The sequence below is a fragment of the Suncus etruscus genome, chromosome 3 (genome assembly GCF_024139225.1).
Source record: "Suncus etruscus isolate mSunEtr1 chromosome 3, mSunEtr1.pri.cur, whole genome shotgun sequence".
Classification (NCBI taxonomy): domain Eukaryota; kingdom Metazoa; phylum Chordata; class Mammalia; order Eulipotyphla; family Soricidae; genus Suncus; species Suncus etruscus.
Window position 1 is genome coordinate 135,547,852 of NC_064850.1, and position 24,947 is coordinate 135,572,798.

At 40.9% G+C, this 24,947-nt stretch overlaps 1 protein-coding gene across 1 annotated transcript in view; it reads left to right on the top strand.

Moving 5' to 3' along the window:
- RAB31 (RAB31, member RAS oncogene family) overlaps positions 1 to 24,947 on the top strand; it is a 149,651-nt gene that overhangs the window by 107,948 nt on the left and 16,756 nt on the right. Inside the window, exons 4-6 of the mRNA XM_049770149.1 lie at positions 855 to 926; positions 4,206 to 4,312; positions 19,938 to 20,047. Of these exons, the coding sequence (XP_049626106.1) occupies positions 855 to 926; positions 4,206 to 4,312; positions 19,938 to 20,047 (289 nt within the window). The remainder of the gene's footprint in view (positions 1 to 854; positions 927 to 4,205; positions 4,313 to 19,937; positions 20,048 to 24,947) is intronic.

Genomic DNA, 24,947 nt, shown 5'->3' on the forward strand with positions numbered 1-24,947 from the left:
TTCTATATTCACACAGAACTGGCTATGATAAATCTTTCACATATTTAATGTGGCGACAAATACCTCACCATTTCTTTTTTTTTTTTTAATGAAAGTTTAAAAACATGGCAATTCATATATCTTCCTCTGTGGTTTCTTTCTCCTTTGTTCATATTTTTGTTGAACTGAGTTGTTCTTTTCTCATGGACTTTTGCAACCCTTACACAATGTAGTTTCCAAACATAGCAAAAGATACTCAAATATAATTCAAAGGAATAGTCTTCAAAATACACATCAAATCAGTATGTGTCTTCAGAATCATCAACCTGCTTGAGGAGGGAGTAGTCTTGTGATCAAGGTTACTTGCTCAGGTCATGCCGAGGAGAGTGCTTGGTGATTTGTGTTTGTGTGAATGTTCAGATCACCCAGTCCTTTCTCACCAGGAAGTGGGATGGCCCTTCCTGCTGTGTCTCTCCTTCCTACTCAAGCACTGTTGCTTCCAGCTCGTGCCTCCCCCAGGCAAGCATCCTTCCTTACTAGTTTGTAATGCTAAAGAGTTTGGCTGGTCATAAGGCAGGGAACAGAACATTCATAGACAAAGTGATCCCAAGTTCAAAGCCAGATGTAAGCCCTGAACACTGCCAGTTATGGCTCCCAAACAAACAAATAAACTAATATTACATTTGTTTTGTACTTCAATCAATACTGGCATTAAGGAGGGAAAGAAATATTATTGCCAAAAATACACCCTTAGCAAATTCTAGGGGGAATTCAGAAATCCTAGAGGGATGATAGGGGATAATCTTTTTATGTCTCATGCATACAAGCATCAGTGTGTTCATGTTGTCCTAAAATTATTTATTGTTCCTCAACAGTTTCACTCGCTGGCTCCAATGTACTATCGCGGATCTGCTGCCGCCGTCATAGTGTACGATATCACCAAACAGGTAAGTAAACTTCCACTTAGAACGTACCTGCTTGTTAGAGGATTCTGAACTTAAAAACATAAAAACAGATTTCACTGCTAGAGTTTTAAAATGTTACTATTGATATTTCATAGGATTGTGGTCAGGAATGATACGTACTATATATAAAGCAATATATGTACACATATATATACATAAATACATACATACATACCTATACATACTTATGTACACACATATAGTGGCACATCTGGCTGTACTCAGGACTTAATATTGACTCTGAGCTGAAGGAGCACTCTTGGCAGTACTTGAGGACCATATGGAGTGCCAGGCACTAAACCAGGGGTCTCAAACTCAATTTACCTGGGGGCCACAGGAGGCAAAGTCAGGGTGATCCTTGAGTGCAAAGTCAGTAGTAAGCCTTGAACATTGGGGGGTGTGACCCAAACAACTAAAACAAAACAAAACAAAAAAAGATTCCTCTAGGGCAGGGCCACAAAATGTTGTACAGAGGGCCACAAACAGCCTGCGGGCCATGAGTTTGAGACCCCTGCACTAAACCCAAGTTGGACATGTGAAAGTAAATAAATGCCTTATATTCTGTACTGTTTACCTGGTGCCTGTATGAATGTTGCCAAGCACTTCAGGATTATGCACTAAATGAAACAAGTGAAACAAGAGTGAACATTCTTTTATTGTTTTGCTTTGGTTGTCATACCTTGCCATACCCAGGGATTACTCCTGGTTTGATGATTAGGGATTATTTCTGGCAGTACTCAGGGGATCATGTGCTCAAGGGATCTGAAATAAATTCAGACTTTCTGCAAAGTGTGTACTCCAACCAACCCCCTGAGCCCTCTCCAGATCAAACATCTATTTTTAAAACTGTCAGTTTGTTAGAGGCTTGATCCTGGGTAGGAGAGAAAGTATAGGGGATTTAAGCAGTTGTCTTGCAATCTGGCTCAATTGCTTAGCATTGTATGTGGTCCCCTGAGTATCACAATGCTCATGGTGATGATCCCTAAGCATGAGTCAGGAGTAAGCCCTGAGCATCACCAGGTGTGGTCCAAAACTTAATTTAGAGTCTAGGGGGCAGAGCAGTGGCATAGTGGTAGAGTGTTTGCCTTGCATGCGGCTGTCCTAGGATGGACCGTGGTTCAATCCCCCAATGGCCCATATGGTTACCCAAGCCAGGAGTGATTTCTGAGCACATAGCAAGTAGTAACCCTTGAGCATCTCGGAGTGTGGCCCAAAAAGAAAAAAAATTAAAGAGGGTAGGTCATGTTGGCTAGCACTGTTCTCCAGAACATAGCCTGTTGTTGTTTTTTGTTTGTTTGTTTGTTTGTTTTGTTTTGTGGTCATACCTACCTGTGCTCGGACTTATACTTGGCTCTTAGCTCAGGCATCATTCCTGACAGGCTCTGTGGACCATATGGGGGAGTCCAACGGCTTGAACCTGGGTTGGCTGAGTTGAAAGCATGCACTTTATGCCTTGTGTTATTGCTTTGGCCCAGAATGGCAGAGGTTTTTGTTTTCGTTTTTGTTTGGTTTGGGGGCTACACCTAGTGATGCTCAGGGGTTACTCCTGGCTATGCACTCAGAAATCCTGGCTCTCCTGGCTTGGGGGACCATATGGGACACCTGAACTGCGGTTCATTCTAGGCTAGCCTGGACAAGGCAGATGCCTTACCGCTTGCACCACTGATCCGGCCCCCAGAATGGCAGTTTTTAAAGAAAAAGATTTATTAAGCTTTTAATTCAATGATAAAATCTTTATTTTCAGTTTATGTTTTAGCCATATTGTGTAAAGTGCTAAAGACAAAGGATAATGTCTGTGTGCAGGATATCTGGATAGATATAAACCTGTGTTGATCATGTGGAGGATGACTAACTGCAGTGGTTTGTTGGAACGGCTTCACAGCTCTCAGGCACTGGCTTCGGGCCCAGGAATGCCACTTTGATGCTCTATTGTCTACAGGTTCCTGCCCACTTGTACTAAGTGTGTTGTCTATCTTGGAATGTGGTTGCTAGTGTGTGAAGGACAGAAAGGGGGCTGAAGTGCACTGGCCTTGCCTGTGGCTGACTCTGATTAGATCTCTGGTACCACATATGGTCCCCTGAGCACAGAACCAGGTGTAAGTCCTGAATACTGGTAGGTAGCTGATCAAAAGGAAAGAAGGAGGGAGGGAGGAGTAAAGTATATGTGTGTGTATATGGCATGTGTACATAGTTTTTTTATGTTCTTTTAGAAAGAAGACGTGAATATTACCTCAATCCTATAACTGACCCTTTCTTTACATTGAGTCATGGTTATAATTTTATTTATTTAGTGAGTTAAAGTATATTATTCCCCAATAATTTTCCCTTCCACTTCCCCCACTCCTGCCAACCTTTCATAGTTGTTACTAACACTGCTGCTGTAATACACACACACACACACACACACACACACACACACACACACACACACACACACACACACACACACACACCAGACTATTGTCTCTCCAATGTCATCCATCAGGCTATGCTGCTCATACGTTTGGCCAAAGTGCTTTTCAGGCTGCACTCTTTGTTGCACACTTGCTTTCCAGGGATTCCACTTTTAGTTGACACTCACTGGCGGTGGATCAGTGTTCATTACAGTGCTCACACTGGATCTTGTACGTCCTGGATGAAGTACTCAAACATCTCTTTAGTTATTCTGCTCTTATGACACATGCCTGGTTGTGTTGGGCCTAGAAATTGTAGTTCTACTGAGGATCACTGCCAGCAGAGCTGCCAGCATCTGACTGTGCTCCTAGGACACTACAGAATTAGAATCGTGACTGTCTACAAAGCAGGAGCCTCAAGCTACTGCACTGTTTCTTGGGGCCAAGCCTATAGATTTAAAGTGACTTGTAGAAGAACATTCTAAACAGATTTTCTTCATTTCATTACTTTCAGTTTTGAAAAAGGTACCTCCCACAGACTATTAACTTAGCTAGGATCTGGAAAGGTGGCTTTCTGTGTGAAGTACTTGCTTCATCATGCAAAGGTCTCCTTTTCCATTGCCTGCAGTACCTTCCAAACTGGGGCTAGCTTCAAAGTATGACCAGCTGTGGGCCCCCAAAACAAAAGTTATGCATACAAAAAGATCAGTTAATATTAAACAATTTAATGTAATCTAAAAATTTGAGACAAAAAAATGTAAAAGTCCTAAAAATATTTTGCCTCTAAGTTGTGTTAGGGCTGAATTTCTACTTGGTTAAATATTTTGCTGATGCATTTTCCAATGATTGCTTTATACTTTTGGTTTAGGATTCATTTCATACCTTGAAGAAGTGGGTGAAAGAACTGAAAGAACATGGCCCAGAAAACATTGTAATGGCCATTGCTGGGAACAAGTGTGATCTCTCAGACATTCGGTAAGACATGTTGTATTGTTCAGATCCTCTCTCTCTTAAAGCATTCATTTCCAAACTCTTTCTGCATAATGATTTAATTGGTGGTTTGATCCAAGTAGAGTTCCAGGAACAGATCATGGAGATAGTTCAAATGGTAGAGCACGTGTTTAGCATGTACTAGGCCCAAATCCAATTCTCCACAACACATGGGCTCCTGAACATTGTGGACATAGCCATGGTGACCCCCAAATACCACTGGCTTTTAAGCCCTGATCCCTACCACCTACCAGCCCTACTGGATGTGACTCCTATTTTAAATAAAAGGATTAAAAGAAACATTTAGAAGGGCCAGAGTCTTAGCACAGTGTCCAGGGTGCTTGCTTTGCATGCAGCTGACCCAGATCCAATCCCTGCATCCCATACAGTCCTCCAAACCCACCTGGTGTGATTTCTGAGTGTAGAACCTCTGGTGTGGCCCCACCTACAAAAAATAAAAATAAAAAAAGAAATCATTAGATCAATGCAAAAAATGATGGACAGTCCTATAATGAATAATAAATAAAGTCTTCCCTACAGAGCAGCTATATGCCTGACTCTAGATGTCATTGGGAGAAACGGTTTATAGCTTTATTTTACCTTTTTTTTTTTTTTTAGCTTTAGCAGGGAATATTTGGTTTTATTGATGTGTAGAAAATCTTTCACAAATTTGAAATCAATTATCCATCATTTTATCATTATTATTACATTTTATACATGTAATACATTTCACATTGTCAGTCAAAATAGTGTTTTATTCCAAATGCTGAATTTAGTTACAGAGGAAATAATACTAAGAAGTTGCTTATTTTCATTTACCTCTTTCAGGCAGTTGGCTCTTCTCTTTTTTTTTTTTATAGGACAGGTTGTATTTATTATATAGTTTTAATATACTGTATAACTTTCAGAAATGCTACACATGAACTTACTGGGAGAAGAGAAAACTTTCAATTATTTCTAGGAACTGCACCAGCAGTTGTTTGCTATGTAGTTTAATTTTTTTTTTAATTTTTATTTTGATCATAGTGGCTTACATATTGTCTGTTCTTTGAGGTGCTTATCGATATAGCTGGAGCCCTCACTGGATATTTGATACTTCTTTTGGTACTAGTGGAGTGTTTCACCTTCTTTTTCTCCATCTCCCAAATTGATGATGAGAGCCTTTAGAAGGACTCCGCCCATTTTCGGGGTATTAGACTCTTACCCCAGTTTATCACTTTTCTCTTTTTCAAACAAAACCACGCAACTTGAACTAGCTAGTCCTGCCTCCAGTTTGAGGGGGAAATAAGGGAGGTATCAAGACCAAACAGGTGCAAGACTACTAAGTAGTGGGTTGGATACAGAGGGGACCACATATTCTAGCCGCCCTGGGGTGAGGGAAAAGGAAATGGGAGGTAGGACAGAAACGGAGGTGTAGGGAGGACAATTTGGTGATGGGAATCCCCCCTGATTTTATGTAAATATGTACCTAAAATATTATTGTCAACAATATTTTACCTTTTTTAATAGAATAATTAAAATTTAATTTAAAGAACTATGATTTACAAAGTTATTGAGAGTTGAGAGTTAGGCATATATTACGACACAAACCCCACCTCAATGTCAGCCTCCTTTATACCAGTGTTCCTATAACCCTGCAACACCCACATCCTCTACCCTACCTACACCTTGAAAGGTACATTACAAAGTTTGGTGGTTACAGCTGAGATCTCATGTTTTTAGTGTTTTTGAGTCTGTGCTTTGAATATATATTTGTACCACTCTCCCACATATTTTATTTTTTCTATTGGTATTATCGTCATAATCATCATCATCATCACCACTACAACCACCACCCCACCACCACCATTTTAGTATTATTTCTATCTGGTCAGGAAGGTTAGAATTCTCAACATTTTTTATAGCATCCTTGTTTTAATTCCAGTCATTTAGCTTAAGTATTTAGCTTAAGTGATCAAATCTCTGTCATCATCTCATTATTCTGTTGATTTTGTTTTGGGGCTATACCCAACACTGCTCGGGGCTTCTCCTAGTTCTGTGATCAGGAGTGACTCCTGTGGTGCTGGATTTCAATCTAGGCTCATTGCTGATATGACCACTTGCAAAGCAAGTACCTTATATCCTGTACTATCTCTGCAGCCCTTCACTATTGAACTCTGATTTGAATTTAATAAATCATATATTGGCTCCACCAGAGATGCTGCATTGTTGAATTTCCTTTACTTAGAAAGAGGTTTTAAATATTTTGTCCACATGGACTGGAGATTTAATGATAGTCCCATCTTGACCAATGAGCTAGATATGAACTAGATTTTTTTTTTACTAAATTAAAGATTATTTTAAAAGGATATAGTGAATTTATGTTGTCTCTGTTTCCCTGATTAATTTAATTCTCAGGAATCCCTTTACTATTTTTCATACAACACACTGCTTCAGGTTTTGCTAATCCAAATATGATTAAGCCAAAGTTCAATGAATAATGAAAATAGACCTTGCAAAAGCTCTTAACATAATCTTCGACAAATTGCTTTGTTTCTTCATGATTTCACAAGCTTAGTATCACATTGCATCAGGTTGGTGTATTATAACAGCCATAAACACCACTTAATCATTTGTTTTTCTGGGGACTGGATAAATCTTTAAATTCCTCACACTTTGTTCAGATCACTAACATCTTTTCTGTAATCTGAAAACAACTTAGTCACCTTGAATTACTAGTGAAGTCACTTTAAATTTTGTCATCTGAAGAGGTTGGGACTAAAACATAGAAATAGTTTTTTCTGACACTTTGAAAGATATTAAGCCTTATGTATTGGAGGAGAGTTGAGGAGTTAGAATTTAAGCAAAAGCTACTTTAAACTTCAATGGAATTGGCTAGGACTCTTGGTTATATAAACTGAAACCAATCTGAGCTTAATTTCAGGGAAAAGGGGGATTTATTGGGAGTTACTGCTTCTTGCTGGTGGAGAGCATGACTGCTTTTAGCTCCATGTCTATTAGGTTGCATTTATTACTGCCTGGGACTCTTTGCTTCTTGTCTAAATTTCCATGGGAGGATTTTCCAGTATCCCATCAAGGCATGACAGGCAAAGGAAGAGGATATGTGGCACAAGATGATTTTCATTCTTCAGAACATGAGAAGGGAGAGTGGGTGGTCTTAAAAAAATAAGAAAGCATAGTTTGGGGGGCACTGGAGCAGTAGTACAATAGGAAGCATGTTTGCCTTTCATGTGGTTGAGTTCCCAGGTTCAGTCCCCAGAAACCTATATGACCCCCCCAAGTCTGCCAGAAGTGATTCCCAAGCATATAGCTAGGAATATTCCCTGAACGTCCAAAAATGAGAGAGAGAGAGAGAGAGAGAGAGAGAGAGAGAGAGAGAGAGAGAGAGAGAGAGAGAGAGAACAACCTATTTTTATAGCCAATAACCAGAGACACCCCTTTCCAGGGTGGATGAATTCTTTTATGCGTCATGAAGCATTCTCCTCAACAAGCCTTCTGCTGTGTCCAGCAATTCCCTATAAGAGCAATTTTTTAATACCCGACTAACCAGTAGCCCTCCTTCTCACTCCCAACCATGAATTCCCTCACTGGCCTCTGTGCCAGTTGGAGATAGTCCAAGACAAATGACTTCTAGCTATTCATTGTATTCAATGTTGACATCCAGATTCTCTAGGCAATTACCTTTTTCTTCCAGTTTGGCCACTCAAGATCTTACCATTGTGGTTTGAAGTGTGGACTATATATCTTTAATTACACAGATAGAAAAATACCACATATTGAAGGTTGTTAAACATTGCATGTCTGTAACTCAGTCATGAACAACTTCATCTGTGAAAAAAATCTAGTATGAACAACATTGTAACTATGGTGTTTAAATAAAAACATTTAAAAATACTACATATTATTGAACACATAGATCAATGAAACATTATAGGGAAACAAGAACTAAATATACATAGTTATCAATAAATAATTAAACAAAAATTTAGAAGATAAAACATTCAGGTACCTTGGAGATGACTCAGAGAAACATGCCTTGCCTATGCAAGATCTTAAATTCTGTCCTCTGAAAACTGCATGGACCCCCACATCTCTACGTGTAGTGATGGAGGCCCCAAGCTCTGCCATATGTGGGCCTGGTATTCTTAGCATGATGAGCCTCCACAATAGTGGCCTTATTGAACCATGTGGCCCTAGCAGGCAGGCTGAGTACACCAGCTATGGCACCAGGACTCCCAAACACTGCTGGGGAAAGTAAAAACAACAACAAACTTAATATGCAATTTTATGGTTCAGCAATCACACTGCTAGGCATTTATCCCAGAAAACTCTCAGTCACATCAAACCTGCACATGAATATTTATAGGTGCTTTGGAATAGTACAAACCTGGAATCAACCCAGATGTCCTTGAAAAGGTGAGTGACTAAGAACATAGACTGTGGCACATCTGTGTCATGAAATACTACTCAGCAATGCCAAGAACAAACTCCCTGTAGCTTTAGTCCCCCTTCCCTCTTCCATTGCCAGGAAAATTGTGCAAATAGTGAAAACCACTCCCACAGGTTTCTTGGTATATTATTTCCATTTATGTGGTCTTTTTAAGAAAATTACCAAGTGGTTCAGTGCTTGGGTACCATCAGGTTGGCATCCATGGGTACTAGGGATTGAATCTGGGTCAGGAGCAGGCCTTTCATATGCCTCCCCCCCCCATACTAGCTCCCATCTCTATAGCATTTTAAAAATGAAAACAATTTAGAAATATAGACAAAATTAGTGGTTACCAGAAATAATTTTGAAAGGGTGATATGGGTCGGGAAAGAGGGAGGAAAATGGAAATGGATATTAGAATAGTTATAAAATATGCACACATATAGTAAATAAATAAGGTATAATTTACTACAGTTTTGAAGTCACACTTGAGCAAATGGTGGATTTAACTAGTCTTGAGTAGTTCCAATGTATAAAAGGACAAAATAACTATATTAATAACTTTCCTGGAAGGGCCAGAGTGATAGAACAGTGGGTAGGAAGATTTGCCTTGCATGCTGCGGGCCTAGATGCTGTCCCAGAACTCACTTGGTAGCCCAAGACCAGGGGGAAACCCACAGTGCTGCCAAGTGTGGCTCTAAAACCACAATCAGAAACAGAAGTTCAAGCATTGGAAACAGAATGAGGACCTGCTGGTGGCTGGAGGTAGAGTAGGAAAAATTGCTTCCAAGAATGATTTGTAAGAAGGCTTGCTGGTAACTCTGACTAGGAAAATTAAAGGGGGTAATTCTGCCTGAATGGATCCAAGCAGAATTACCCCCTTTAATTTTTCTAGTCAGTGTTACCAGCACTGGAACTAGAGAGTTCAAAAGCTTAGTAAGTGCTTGCCTTTATCCAGTCCTAATCACTAAACTAGTAGCCCTTGAGCTACACTGGGTAGGATGGGGTATCCCTTTTTTGCACCTTGATGTTTGAACCTGTTCTTTCAGCTCAATATGTCTCAGGCTGTTTCTTTGGGATGCTGGACCTCACTGGTGTTGTTTAAGCACTGAAGAGTCAGAAATGGTGAAGGAGAAGTGCTTTGAGAAGGGCTAATATAAGATTTCTCGGCCTAATGTATTTTGTTCTGCAAGTGGTGTCACTTCAAAGTCATTCCTCACCCCTCTTCACAAGCCACAATGGAGACTAGGGAGCATCTATTTAGGAGCTGTAGGACGTGACCTGGGGACAGTCCTGTCACTGGCCACCTCTTCTTCTGGCTCCTCCCATTTCCCATAAAAGAAGTACATCCCCATCCCCCAAGCCCAGAAGCTAATCTCTGCTCCTTTTTTTTTCTCTTCTGAAGAATGGAATAGCAGAAATATTTTCCCAACACTTCTGCTGTCTCTAAGAGACGCAGAAATGGGTGAGGGTGTTGCCAGTCTTTAGAGAACATTTTTTTTTTCCTGGAGTAGTTGTTGTACTCCAAGGGAAAAGGATTTGGGGTCATGTGAAGTTCAGGTGGGCCAGAAGTGAAAAAAAAAGTGTCCACTCTGAATTCAGTGTTTAGTATTTTGATTAGCAAGTAGTTTTATTTCTACCGCTTTCATTGTTTTCTTCTCTAACTTACCGCCTAAAAATCCATTTCTTATTGCTACAGAGAAGTTAAATTATCCTACTTGTTGCTCTGATATTCCATTATGTATAATTTAATAATATATTTTCTTAAACAAAAGGTAGCTATATGCCTGAAAAGAACCCTTGTGTAAAGAAGTCATGTGAGGGACTAGAGCAATAGCACAGCGGTAGGTGTTTGCCTTCATGCAGATGACCCTGGACAGACCCAGGTTTGATCCTTGGCATCCCATATGGTCCCCCGGAACTGCTAGGAATGATTTCTGAGCACAGAGCCAGGAATTAACCCTGAGTGCCGCTGGAAATGGCTCCAAAACAAAACAAAACAAAAAGAAGTCATGTGATTGTCTTCATTTTATGAAGAACTCCTTGACATTAGTGCATTCAGTCAAACAGTAATCAATTTTTTTGATAGTTCTTTTGTGTGTGTACAAAGTGCTGTGGGAAGGAGAGAAGAGAAGTATTTTCCTTAGAGCTATTTACTTCTATTTGGAGGAGCCAAGAATAGCACACATGGGAGGAAGAGATCTATGAGCAATGCAAGGCTATATTTAATAAAGTTCCAAATGTTATGCTGTAGTCCAAAAAAGACTGAGGAATTTAGGAAAGGGAAAGTCCACAGTCATAGAGGGCTTTGGAAAGAGTTCTAGATGGAATGTTACAAGCTGGGCTGCTAGGAATGAGTTAGTTGGGAGGAAGTTCCAGGAAGGCAGAGATAATGGACAAAGAGACGGGTGGGGGGTCATGAGTTTGGCACTTGTTACTACTGAGGAGTCATCAAGATTAGCTGGCCAGTTGTTTTTCCAGGAGAATGGTGGAACAGATAGTTTATGAATGGCCTTAAAAGTATGCAGAGTGATCAGATCTCTGGCCCAGATAGGATGGCAAATGCTCCTGCCTACACCTCTCTTACTGTGAGTGAGAATGCAGCCACTGCCTGTAAGTCATGTCTGCTCTCTTGAGGCTCTGACTTCCTAGACTCTGATCTCAAGGCCCTTCCTAATTCAGGTTTTAGCACTAGGCAGAGAGTAAACCTACAGGGCAGCTTCCAAGTAGTCTGTGAGAACTGTTCTAGATCTTGAAGTAAGAGTTTTCTGTGCTACTCAGAACCAGGAAACTGTAGAAACTTGGATTTTGCAACTGAAGTGACCCTTTAACAGCCTTTTAAAACTCAAGTCAGACATCATGGGACCAGGGAAATAGCTTAACATGTTGAGTGCAGATTTGCACCAGGGAAGTCTAGGTTTAATGCCCAGCACCAGGTGGTCTCTGGAACACTACCAAGAGTGATTCCTGAGCTCACCTGAATTTGAATGTTAAATCACTGGTTTACATTAGTAGAACTTGTGGGCAGGTAAAGTTATATTATAATACTGGGTTATTTCATTTCTTGTTCATATTGTGACAAATTCAGTCAGCCTTTTATGTTAAATTTCTTTTTGTTTCTTTTAATATGCATCTACCATTTGGTTTTAGTTTTGGTCCTAGGGGCCCAACTAGCTGCTGCTATGTGCAAACCAAACTGGCTGCCACTGAGCCTATTATATCTTTTTGATTTCTGAGCATTGTTTTACTTTCTGGTCTGCATCACATTGTAGGCTCATATTATACTTATACATTTTAGGTTCTAGCCCTAGGTGCAGCCATTCCTCTAAAGAGCCCCGTTTTTTGTTGTGTTTTTTTGTTTGTTTGTTTGTTTTGAAAAACGGTATTTAGTGCCTAAGATCTAGGTTAGATGTACTCATTGAAATTGGGTTTGTGTCATTGGTTCTAGGCCCTTTCAGTGAACAGAGTTAGGAAATAACCACAATAACTTGGTGTACATATATAATTATTTCTCATTCTATCCATATCTACTTTATGCTCAGCATAAGTTCATCTTGATGTCTCTGACTAATACAAACCCACATGATTCATTCTAATCTTTAGGAGAGGGATATCGTATGACTCTTTTTTGCTTCTTTGGTTTTTTTTGGACCACACCCCGCGGTGCTCAGGGCCTACTCTTGGCTCTGCACCCAGGGATCACCCATGGGGGGCTGGGGGGACCAAATGTGATTCTGGGAATTGAATCTGAGCCAGCTACTTGTAAGGCAAATGCCTTACCTTCTGTACTATCTCTCTGACCCACTATGACTTTATTTTTCAGTGCTGGGAGACAAAACTAGAATTTCACATATGCAAGTCAAGTGCCGTATTACTGTGCCACTTGCTGATACTTGTTGATAATTGCTTGGGGTAAGGTGGAATGGGAGTAGGAAATCTCCTGCATGCAAAGCATATACTAAGTTCCTTGAGCCTCTCTTTTAGCTCTATACCTGACTTGTCCTGTGCTGTTCTCACCCCTGCTATTTTGTATTTTGGGAGAAGTGCAAATGCCTGAGAGAGGCATTTCCAAAAACCAGGAGAAAAAGACAGTTGTTCAGCTCAGAGGTTGGCAGCCAATAGCCTTTATAAGTGATTCTCTCCAACCTCTGGGTTTAGCCTCAATTTCTGTCTGGAAAAGGATGTTAGGAGGCCAGGTCTCTCCAGAAAGTCCTTGAAAGTGTTTTCTGTTCAGTCCTTATTCGATTCAAACTCTAGCATTTTCCATGAGAAATGGTTCGTTTAAGTCTGTGGCAAGCATCTGACAAGACTCGCTTGAACTTGACACCAAGAATGTGGCCCTTGGTGAATAGCAGCTCAGCACACAAGTCCTGAAACATGTGAGGCCCGTGGGAACAGAGGTTCTTCCCAGGGTGCACATGACAAGCATGTAGACCATTGTAAAGTGTTTTTGTCCAATGAGGCATTCACTGTGAAGGTGGTAATTATTCTCCATTTCTTAAAAAAAAATAACAACAAGTTTTCCTGTTATATGCACCTCACAGGTAAACTAATCTCAGTGTAAGAACTAGTTCTGGGGCCCGGAGAGATAGCACAGCGGCGTTTGCCTTGCAAGCAGCCGATCCAGGACCTAAGGTGGTTGGTTCGAATCCCGGTGTCCCATATGGTCCCCCGAGCCTGCCAGGAGCTATTTCTGAGCAGACAGCCAGGAGTAACCCCTGAGCACCGCCGGGTGTGGCCCAAAAACCAAAAAAAAAAAAAAAAAAAAAAAGAACTAGTTCTGTAAAAACTACCATCTGGGGCCCGGAGAGATAGCACATCGGCGTTTGCCTTGCAAGCAGCCAATCCAGGACCAAAGGTGGTTGGTTCAAATCCCGGTGTCCCATATGGTCCCCCGTGCCTGCCAGGAGCTATTTCTGAGCAGACAGCCAGGAGTACCCCTGAGCACCACCGGGTGTGACCCAAAAACAAAAAACAAAACAAAAACAAAAACAAAAAAAACACTACCATCTGGTGTTTAGTCTGTTTGGTTTGGTTTTGGGGCCAAAGCAGAGAATGTTGGACTGGCTACTCCTAGCCCAGTGTTCCATGTTGCTTTTTGTGGTGCTCAGGGAACCATGCAGTGCCAAGGATCAAATTCTGGTCTCCTATATGCCGAGCCTGTGCTCCAGTCTGATGAGCTGTCTCTGGCTCAAGAAATAACTTTCTTGGTGATCAAACCCGACTGTTTCGGAGCTTTATCCTGGCTCTGAGCTTTAAAATCACTCCTGATGGGCCCAGGGACCTCTATAGGGTGCCAGGGATCAAACCCAGGTCAGCCACTTGCAAAACAAGTGCCCTAATCACTATAATGTCTTTTCAGCCCTTAATAACTAGCATTTTATTTTTTAGTTAAATCATTGTGATTTACAACGTTATTCATATTGAGTTTTAGACATACAATGTTCCAGAACCAATCCCACCACCAGTGTCAATCTCCCTCCACCAGGATTCTCAGAATCCATCCCATACTTTTCTCCCTCCTCCACCACCCCAGCCTGCCAGCACAACAAGCATCTTATCATAAGTTTAGTTGTTTAAGTTTGGGTCTCATGATTTTCTGTTTTTTGTTTTGTTTTGTTTTGTTTTTGGGCCACACCCGGCGGTGCTCAGGGGTTACTCCTGACTGTCTGCTCAGAAATAGCTCCTGGCAGGCAGGGGAACCATATGGGACACCGGGATTTGAACCAACCACCTTTGGTCCTGGATCGGCTGCTTGCAAGGCAAACGCCGCTGTGCTATCTCTCCGGGCCCCGGGTCTCATGATTTTTATGATGTTGACTCCATGGCTTCTTTAATACCACCAAAATACCTGAATCCCTTTAACCCCTGCCCTCTGTTATTTCACATGTCTTTCTTTCTTTTTTTTCTTTTTTTTTTTTTTTTTTTTTTTTTTTTGGTTTTTGGGTCAGACCTGGCAGCACTCAGGGGTTACACCTGGCTCTACGCTCAGAAATCGCTCCTGGCAGGCTCTGGAGACCATATGGGATGCCAGGATTCGAACCACCATCCTTCTGCATGCAAGGCAAACGCCATGCCTCCATGCCATTTCTCCGGCCTCCTTCACATGTCTTTCTAAACTGAGCTTTTATTTTATTTTGGGGTTTTTTTTTTGGGGGGGGGGCGCACACCTGGTGACGCTCAGGGGTTACTCCTGGCTATGCGCTCAGAAATTGCTCCTGGCTTGGGGACCATATGGGACGCCGGGGAATCGAACTACAGTCTGTCCTAGTTTAGTGTGTGCAAGGCAAAAACCCTAACTACTGCGCCACCGCTCCGGCCCCTAAACTAGAGATTTTAAAGAGAGATTTTCAAAGAGAGATTCTTGCTGCTTTAATTATGGCTAACTTTGTTGCGTCTTCTATGTGTTATGCAAATATCGTGCTATTTAGAGAAACTGTGATCTAACAGAAGCACTGTGATCCCTGAGGGTTAGGCTCAGGGCTCCTAGGGACATTGTGGAGACAATACTGCTTCACTAGCACAGCAGCTTTTGCACACAACTTGCAGCCTTCCTCAAAGACTCTGTTGGAATGTTGGGTATGACATCCTGTCCTTTTGACTAGAATACCTTACTTACACAAGGAGGATGGTTTGACCAAAAGGAAAAAAAAAAAAAAAGATTGAAGGTTTACCCTGGAAAGGGAACTGACTATACATGAAGGGGTGGGATGGAAGTGTTAACCATTTTAGCAGTTGTATTCCAGGATTCAGAGTATGGAATGCTTGGCTACTTCCTCTATGGCACGTATATTTTATTTGTTTGCTAGCTTACTTAATGTTTGATTTGAGTGCTTCCTGGACCAGGGAGATAGCTTGAAGGGCTGGAGCACATGCTTACCATATGGGAGCCCCAGGATTCCCATATGATTCCCTAGCACCATCTTTGAGTATCAAGTTGAGTGATGGTGCCCAACACTCGCAGTTTAGAGGGACGGAGAGGAGGAACTGTCCCTAGTCTCAGTTTCTGGAACCAGGAAGTGCATACAGGTGAGCCTTTGAACTGCAGTCCCTTGTTATACCACATCATTCAGTACTTGATTCTAGCCCTTTTCACTGACCCCACTCTAGTCTCTGGCATGTTCCTGAACCCCAGTGTCTCCTATGTGAGGGGACTGGAGCCTCTGCTGGTCTCCAGCATTCCTGCTTCTTCCACTGGGCTGATGGTGTATAAGGACACCCCTCCCCATGCTGAGGCTCCCTTTGGCTGGTTTCTGTTGCCTGGAGGAGGATCTGAGCTGACGAGATTTTAGGTTTCTTGGTGGATTTACAGAAAAGCTTTCCAGGGAATTCTGGAAGTCCTAACGTTCTTGCATGTAGTTTTTGCCTTTTAGCCTAGAAAGGTTAAAAATGGTCTTCCCATCAAAATGGACTCAGTATGTGTTTATATGTTGGCTTAGGCAAGCTAGTTTCTGTCCACCTGCTGCACTGCCTAACACAGTGTCCAGTGTTGATAAATATTTGTTGAAAGTGAAGTCATGGATACCATAATCTCATTAAACAACATGGCAGAAGGCCAAGGGTTGCAACTTACTAGCTCCCTGGGGCCCTGGGGCCTTGTGCTGGCCCCCACTGAAATGCAGTGGGAGCCTCCCAAATCCCATCACTAGTTGACATTGTCTTCAGGAGGCTCTAAGGAAGACAACTCTCATCTGTCTTTAGCTCTTCATCCAAATGTAGTCACAGCAACTTCCCAACACCAATTGGATGTTCTGCAATTCAACTCATTTCTGATCCTACTCACTGACATTGCCATAGACCCCACAAATTAGGGACCCAGCTTTTAAAGATTGCCTTCTGCTCCAGATGCCAGCTACTGATCTTGAGTCACCTCACATATAGATGCAGACCACAAAAGATTGGATTCCTGTGACCACCCCTTACCCACCTCTGAGCGGGATGAAGTGGAGCAGCCATGGTTCTTTGTCTTTAATTCTTATTCCATCCCTCACCTGAGTACTGCCAATGTGGCTTCTGGGTCCCAAAACCTCAGGCTTTGCCACCACGGCCTTGTTATTTCTAACATGGGTTCTGCAGCTCTTAGGCCTGAGGTTCTAACCTCATTTTATGATTTAGTTTTTCTGGGAACCAGCCTGATTGTTAAGCTATAGAAATCCAGGTTCATCCATGTGAGATGCTTTGTGGATAGCAAAAGGTCCATTTGTCACTCAGGAATCCATGGTCTTAGGGATTCTGCTTTGCAAGAACCAAGGAAAGATACCAAATGGACCAAGTCATCTAACAAAGTATGATGGGGACATAAACTGTGAACACCGTTCATCACAGCCTGAAAGGCTGAGCCTTCTCAACTGGTTCTTATTAGAGGGACTTCGGAGGACCCGAGGCTCCTAGAATGAAATTCTTTGGTTCCCACCCACCTTTGACTCCAGTGATTACAGTAGAAGGAGTTTTAACCCCCCTAAACTGTAGGCATGGGAGCGATACCAGCCTGTAAAGATAGAAAAATTGCCTCTGGATGCCTGTTAGAAGTGAACTTAGGTTGTGAGCAGAGTCTGTCCACTTCCTACCCTTCGTGCCCTCTTAAGCTCTCCATTTATCTGAGGAAAGACTCAGGCCCCTGCTTTCCTCTCCCCACCTAAGGTGCGGCTGAGGTTACTGAATGCACCTGATGCTAAGCTCCCAGGCTGGTACTATGGATTCTGCTGCAAGTGAGAGTTCTCATCTGCATCCCAAACAAATCTCTTCTGTCTCTGCTTACCCATGGGGCCAACAAGAGGGCAATGTAGGAAACTATGCCTGTATTCTTCTTCACTTTTGACTGGGGGTGGGCTCTGTTGCTTCCTTAATTGCCAGGTCCACCCCATCAGGGCGAAGATTACCATTTCACCCACCCTTCTGCTTACAGTCAGATAAAAACTGGGAGGCAATTAAAAAAAAAATCAACACTAACACAGGCTAACAGGCCAAAGTAAATGTAGGAAAGACCTTTTCTGGAAAAAGACTTATCACCCAAACCATAAGATTCTTTTAACACCTGTGAGAAGCCTGGACCAGTTGTGGGAAGAGTGGATAAAAGCTTGGCTTGGGCAGGATAGATGAAGTCGTGGAAGTGCACATTCCCCACGGCACTACTCAGGATGCAGCTGTGCTCTGGTGGAACCCAGCCAGTGCCACCCAGGAAGGGGGCCATGTAAGCCTTTTTCTCTGCAACATTTTAGGGTTACAGTGCCATTTTCCCAATCACGTTAGAAACTATTTAAAGCCGTTTCTATAATAGCTGGAGTAGGGAGGGAGAGGTAAGAAATGAAGAGATGGGTACAGTTTCACCCCCCACCACAGCTCTGATTTTCTTGTCTTTTATGTATGTGTGGTTTGTGTGTGTGTGTGTGTGTGTGTGTGTGTGTGTGTGTGTGTTGGTAGTGCTTAAGAGCTGATTCCTAGCTCTGTGATTAGAAGAACACGTGGTGCTGGGGAAGCTTGGCTTCCCACATTCAAAGCAAGACCTTTTAGCCACTTCTCTGGATTTTGTTGTTCTAGATTATTTATTTTATTCATTGTTTTTAATTTTTAAATTTTGGATGTGAGGACCATATGCCATAGTGCTTAGGGGACCATGTATGGTATCAGGTATCAAACTGTGTCAGGGGCCAGAGTGATAGCACAGTCATAAGGCGTTTGCCTTGCACTCAGCCAACACAGTACAGACCCTGGTTAGAATCCCTGCATCCTATATGGTTTCCCGAGCATGCCAGGAGCGACTTCTGAGCACAGAGCCAGGAGTAACTCCTGAGCACTGCTGGGTGTGACCCCAACACGAAACAAAACAAAACAAAACAAAACAACAACAACAACAAAATCCTGTGTCAACCTGCAAGGCAAGCAACTTATTCCTTATACTATTTATCTTGCCTAGATCAGTCATTATAGTGGATTGCATGCCATTAAATATTTGCAGAAATAGCTATCTTTAATGGTAAAAGTCCCAAAATACATTCATTCTAGCTATAATAATGTTTATTTCCAAATCTTCAAATCATGCCTTATGGTTTCTGCAATTTTTGAAAAATGGTCATGGAAGTACTACAAAAATATGTGCCTGCTACATTTAAAAATAATACATTGTGTAAGTATTTACTCATCTTTTATTGATCTTGGATATTGTAAATTGTCTAAAACACAATGGAAATACAAAACTGGTCATAACTATTAGAAAAGCAGAACAATTTCAGTTTTCTACAACTTGAATGAATCAGACAGTATCGTGATAAGTGATAAGTGAAGAATATCAGAAAATTAAATACTAAGTGATCTGGCTCATAGGAAAGTATCAAGAAAAAAGAAGAGGGAAACAAAGCTATGATCAGTAGAACTGGAAAATGGTGGTATAGGCTGAGACCATGGGCTAATGATGGAAAGATCTTGAAACTGGTAGAGATTTTTGTATTAGTATTTCTACAGCTATAAAATAACCATTTAATAGTATTGTAAACTATGATGCAACATAAAACTACATTTTTAAAAATAGTCAGCTGGAGCAATAGTTAATACTATGAGTAAAGCACTTGCCATGTGTGTGATCACCCTGGATTCAATCCCTGACATCCCATATGGTCTCTCTGAGCACTGCTGGGTGTGACTCAAAACAAAACAAAACAATTTTTTTAATTGTGTCAATATTGGGAGCGGAGTGATAGTATAGTAGGTTGGCCACTTGCCTTGTATAAGACTGACCCATGTTCAGTCCCCAGCATCCTATATGGTCCCCAACCACTACTAGGAGTAAGAGTAACCCCTGAGTGCAGAGTAACCCCTAAGCATTGTTGGATGTGGCCTCCAAACAAACAAAAAAATTTTTTCAGTATCATGGGGTATAGTGCTGAAATTAATCTTAGCTCCGAAAATTGGAATGTACTCTGCCATCCTCATGATTTACCTACAGTCCTAGAATTTTTTTTTTCTTCTGTGGCACTGGGCACACTGTCTTGCTGGGCATGCCTTGTCTCCATGTAAGCAAGAGATCAGTGTTCCACATTAGAAAGCTCAGCCAGACTAGATTCTCAGTCCTTGCTGAGTGTGCAAGTTGGCATTCTCTAGGGAGACTGAGCTTCTTGGATAATCTGTTGGAGTTATTTATATTTTGCAAAAACAAGCATTCACTTATTGCTTTGATTTCTTTTCCAGAGAAGTTCCCCTGAAGGATGCTAAGGAATATGCTGAATCCATAGGTGCTATTGTGGTTGAAACAAGTGCAAAAAATGCTATTAATATCGAAGAGCTCTTTCAAGGAATCAGTAAGTACCTGAACTTGTTCTTGCAGCTTGGCGTACATTTGTAGGCTTCTGACGAACAAAGATAAAGTCACAGGGATCTGAGGGCTGATGTATGTGAAATAACTAGGTTCAATTCCTAATACTACATGGCTCTGGAGCACAACTGGTGTTCACCCCCCACCCCCAAGCCAGGCTGGATATGATTTCCCAGCTTTTTTTTTTTTAATTCCCCTGAGTATTCACTACCCAGGAGTTATCCCTGAGCATAGAAACAGGAGTAAGCCTTGAACACCAACTTATTATGACCAAAAAAAAAAAAACCCAGACAAACAAAAAATAAAAAATATATATGTATATATATGAATTTAAAATTACAAAGTTCTGAAAGAGAGCTCTTCTCTCTTTAGAAATTTGTATGACTTCTTATTTAAAAAAACTCATAGCACGCACTGGTAATACTGAGCTAGTTATAAAATTCTCAATGTTCAGCTTTAATCAATTGATTCTACATGTTGTGAATTAAATTAAGTCACCTTTACTGCAAAATAAAATTTTATTTTAATCATAAAGTTTTATAGGAAAAAAATGTTGTATAGGAGCTGGAGAGATAGCTCAACTGGGTTTAGTGCATGCTTTGCCAGCAGGTAGCCTGGGTTCAACCCACAAGCACTTTGGAAAAAGGAGTGTGATTTGAACACTGTTGGGTGCGACCTACAGAATCAGAATATAGAAAAATTCTTTCACAGCCCTCAAGGTTCAAAGGGTTCAAAGCTTCAAATCATTCATATTCCTGTAAAATACTTGTATTATCTACTTATCTATGTCAAACAACTGTTTGTTTTATTAAACCTTGGTTATAATTACCATAGTAAAGAGGCCTGCAAGCACAGATTTTGCCCACAGCAAATCTCTAACCATGGAGATACTTGGAAGTTGCCTCTCCAACCCACTCATTTAAGGTGAAATTCTTCAGAATAAGGCATTTATCCTAATTACAGGCTAACTTAAAACATGGCATTAATTATGTCTTAAATTTCTTGCTGGAGACATTTCATTTATTTTCTTCTCTTTACTGCTACTTGTATTACATGAATTCTGCCTTGAGCTCAAAATAGAAGGACATATTATTGACATCTATGCTTCTAAAAGCAAAGCTCCAGAGAAAATGTGTCTGGAGACAGATGTAATTTAAAAAGAAATAATGACCAGGATATAAAGGCCCTTGGAATGGAAGAGATATTTACCCAAAACCTATCTGACAGGAGGTTAATGTCCAAGATATATTAGGAGCTGGTAGAACTTACCAAGAAAAAATATCCAGTGCCATTAAAAAAATGAGAGAAGAGATAAACCGAAACTTCCTCAAAGAAGACATACAGATGACCAAAAAAAGCACATGAAAAAATGCTCCACCTCATTATTTACAAGGAGATGTAAATCAAAACAACAATGAGATATCAATGAGATGCCACAGAGACTGGCATACATGAAAAACAACAACAACAACAACAACAACAAAATATCAGCGAGTGCTAGCATGGATGCAGGGAGAAGAGACTCTCATTCACTGCTAATGGGAATGTAGACTGGTCCAGCCTTTTGGAAAATAATATGGATATGTCTCAAAAAATGAGGAATTGAGCTTTCATATAACACAGCAATACCACTCTTAGGAATATAACCTAGAGGCCCAAAAACACAAAGCAGAAAAGTCCTCTGCATTCCTATGCTCATTGCAGCACAATTCACAATAACTAGAATCTGGAAATAATTCAAGAATATATTAGTGAACAAATAAGCTATGGTATTCAACACCATGGAGTACTACACAGCTGTTAGAAAAATGAAAATTGCTCATACATGGATAGATGTGGAAAGCATTATTCTGAGTGAAATGAGTAGAGAGAAAGGGATAGACCTAGAATGACTGCATTCGTTTCTGGAGTATAAAAAAAGATAGTTTAGTATTAATATCCAAAGACAATAGAGATGAGGGCCAGGAAGACTAGTTCATGGTAGGAAACTTGTTACAAATTGTGGGTGTGTGTGCAGTTAGGGCAGAGTAGGGACTACTATGAAAATGATAGTTGGAAACAATCACTATGGACAAGCACTGGGTGCTAGAAGGAGATAAAGTGAGATGCACGATACCCCTTCAGTAACAGTATTGCAAATCACAGTGTCTAAAAGGGAAAAGGGGGAGAGAGAAAAGGAGAGAAGGGGGTTCTAGCATATAGGCAGAGTAGGAATGGGGCAGAGCTGACAGGCATGAAAGAAACTGGGGACATTGGTGGTTGGAGGTGTACACTGCTGACAGAATAGGTGTTGGAACATTGTATGACTGAAATTCAACCATGAACAATTTTTTTTATCTCTGCTTCCACTTGTTTGGAGAGTGCTGTTTTCTCCTTGAAGATCCTTTTAGTCCCAATGTCATGGGGTGTTTTACCTAAGTGTTGTTTTATGTACCTTATGGTTTCAGGTCTGATATCAAGGTCTTTAATCCATTTGCATTTGACTTTTGTACATGCTATTAGATAGAGGTCTGAGTTCGCTTTATTGCAAATTACTGACCAGTTGTCTTAATACCACTTATTATAGGAGCTTTCCTTGCTGCGTTTTGCATTTCTTCCCCCTTTATCAAAAATTACTTGATTGTATGTCTGGGGAACATTCTCTGAATACTCTAGTCCAGGGGTCTCAAACTCAATTTACCTGGGAGCCACAGGAGGCAAAGTCGGGGTGATCCTTGAGTGCAAAGTCAGTAGTAAGCCTTGAACATTGGGGGTGTGTGACCCAAACAACTAAAACAAAACAAAAACAAAAAAAAGATTCCTCTAGGGCAGGGCCACAAAATGTTGTACAGAGGGCTGTTTGCAGCCCGAGTTTGAGACCCCTGCTAGTCTATTTCACTGATCTGAGGGTCTGTCTTTATTCCAATACCATGCTGTTTTAATGACTATAGCTTTGTAATACAATTTAAAGTTGGGGAAAGTGATGCACCCAAAATTCCTTTTCCCAAGGATTCCTCTAGCTGTTTGCAGGTGTTTATTTTTCCAAATGAATTTCAGGAGTGTTTGATCCACTTCTTTCAAGAATGTCATGAGTATCCTGAGAGGGATTGCATTAAATATGCACAGTGTTTTGGGGAGTATTGACTTTTTAATGATATTAATCCTCACAATCCATGAGTAGGGTATGTGTCTCCATTTTCTTGTGTCCTTTTTTATTTCTTGAAGCAGGGTTTTGTAGTTTTCTTTGTATAGGTCCTTCACATCTTTAGTTAAGTAGACTCCAGGTATTTGAGTTTTGTGACACTAATGTTAATGGGGTTGGCTTTTTTGGGGGGGTTGTTTTTTAATGTTCATTTCTTCTCTATCATTATTGGTGTATAAAAATGATTTTTGCGTGTTAATTTTGTAGCCTGCCATATTGCTATATGAATCTATCATTTCTAGAAGCTTTTTGGTAGTCTTTAGGGTTTTCTAAATATAGTATCATGTCATCTGCAAACAGTGAGAGTTTGACTTCTTCCTTTCCAATCTGGATGCCTTTAATATCTTTTTCTTGCCTAATCACTATGGCAAGAACTTCCAGCACTATGTTGAATAGGAGTGGTGAGAGAGGGCAGTCTTGTTTTGTACCAGATTTTAGAGGAAAGGATTTTAGTTTATCCCCTTTGAGAATAATATTTGCCATTGGCTTGTGGTAGATGGCCTTAACTATATTGAGAAAAGTTCCTTCCATTCCCATCTTAAAGAGTTTTTTTTTATCAAGACTGGGTGTTGGACCTTATCAAATGCTTTCTCTACATCTATTGATATGATTATATGGTTTTTATTTTTCTTTTTGTTGATATGGTGTATTATGTTGATTGATTTACATATATTAAACCATCCTTGCATGCCTGGAATGAAATCTACTTGGTCATGGTTTATGACCTTCTTGATGAGGTGTTGGATCCTATTTGCTAGAATTTTGTTGAGGATCTTTGCATCTGTGTTCATCTGCTGTAAATCTTAAGGATGCTCCTTTGAATGTAATTTCCCTTTTTGATCTTGCTTCTTTCAGTATCCTATCCCTATTTGTGGGATTTATCATTGTGACTAGACTGTGTCTTGGGATGCTTTTCTTTGGATCTCTTATAGCTGGTACTCTTCAGGCATGCAGGATTTGGTTGTAGGCAGTCTTTAGCTCTGGGAGTTTCTCTGTAATGATGTCCTTCACTGTTGATTCTTCCTGGGGATTTTCTTCCAATGATTCTTATGTTGTTTCTGTTGAATTTATCAAACACCTCTATTTTCATCAGTTCACATTCTTTGAGTATTTTTTCCATTGTCTTGTCATTTGCTTTAAGGTTCTTATCCAATCTCTTCTGCTATATGGAGTTGCTATATGGAGTTGTTATGCATCTCATCTTCCAGCTCACTGATTCTGTCCTCAGTTGCTGGTACTCTGTTGGAGAGACTTTTCGTTGAGTCTTCCATTTCATCTACCGAGTTTTTCAATCCTGTTATTTCAGTTTGGAGTTTTCTGATTTCTATCTTTGTGGTCTGTTCAACTTGATCTGCGCTTTCTTTGAGTTCTGTGAACATCCTCCATATTTCTACTCTAAACTCCTTATCTGAGGGGCTAACTAGGTGGTTGGTACTTTTTGCGTCATCAGAACTGCCATCTTCATTCGCTAAGCATGCTGTTGTCCTGCGTTGTTTCCCCATTGACATGCTTGCAGTGTGGTTTTTACTACATGTTGTGGTGTGGTTCATGGGCTAGAAGATGTGCACAGCTGTGCTCTTGTGGCTTCACCCTTTGTGGGTGGATACAGCCTACCTTTGTGATGGACCCTGAAGAGATTATGTTCGCTGGGGTCTTCTTTGGCTGCCTCACACAGGAAAGCAGGAAACCAGACAGGGTGCAAAGA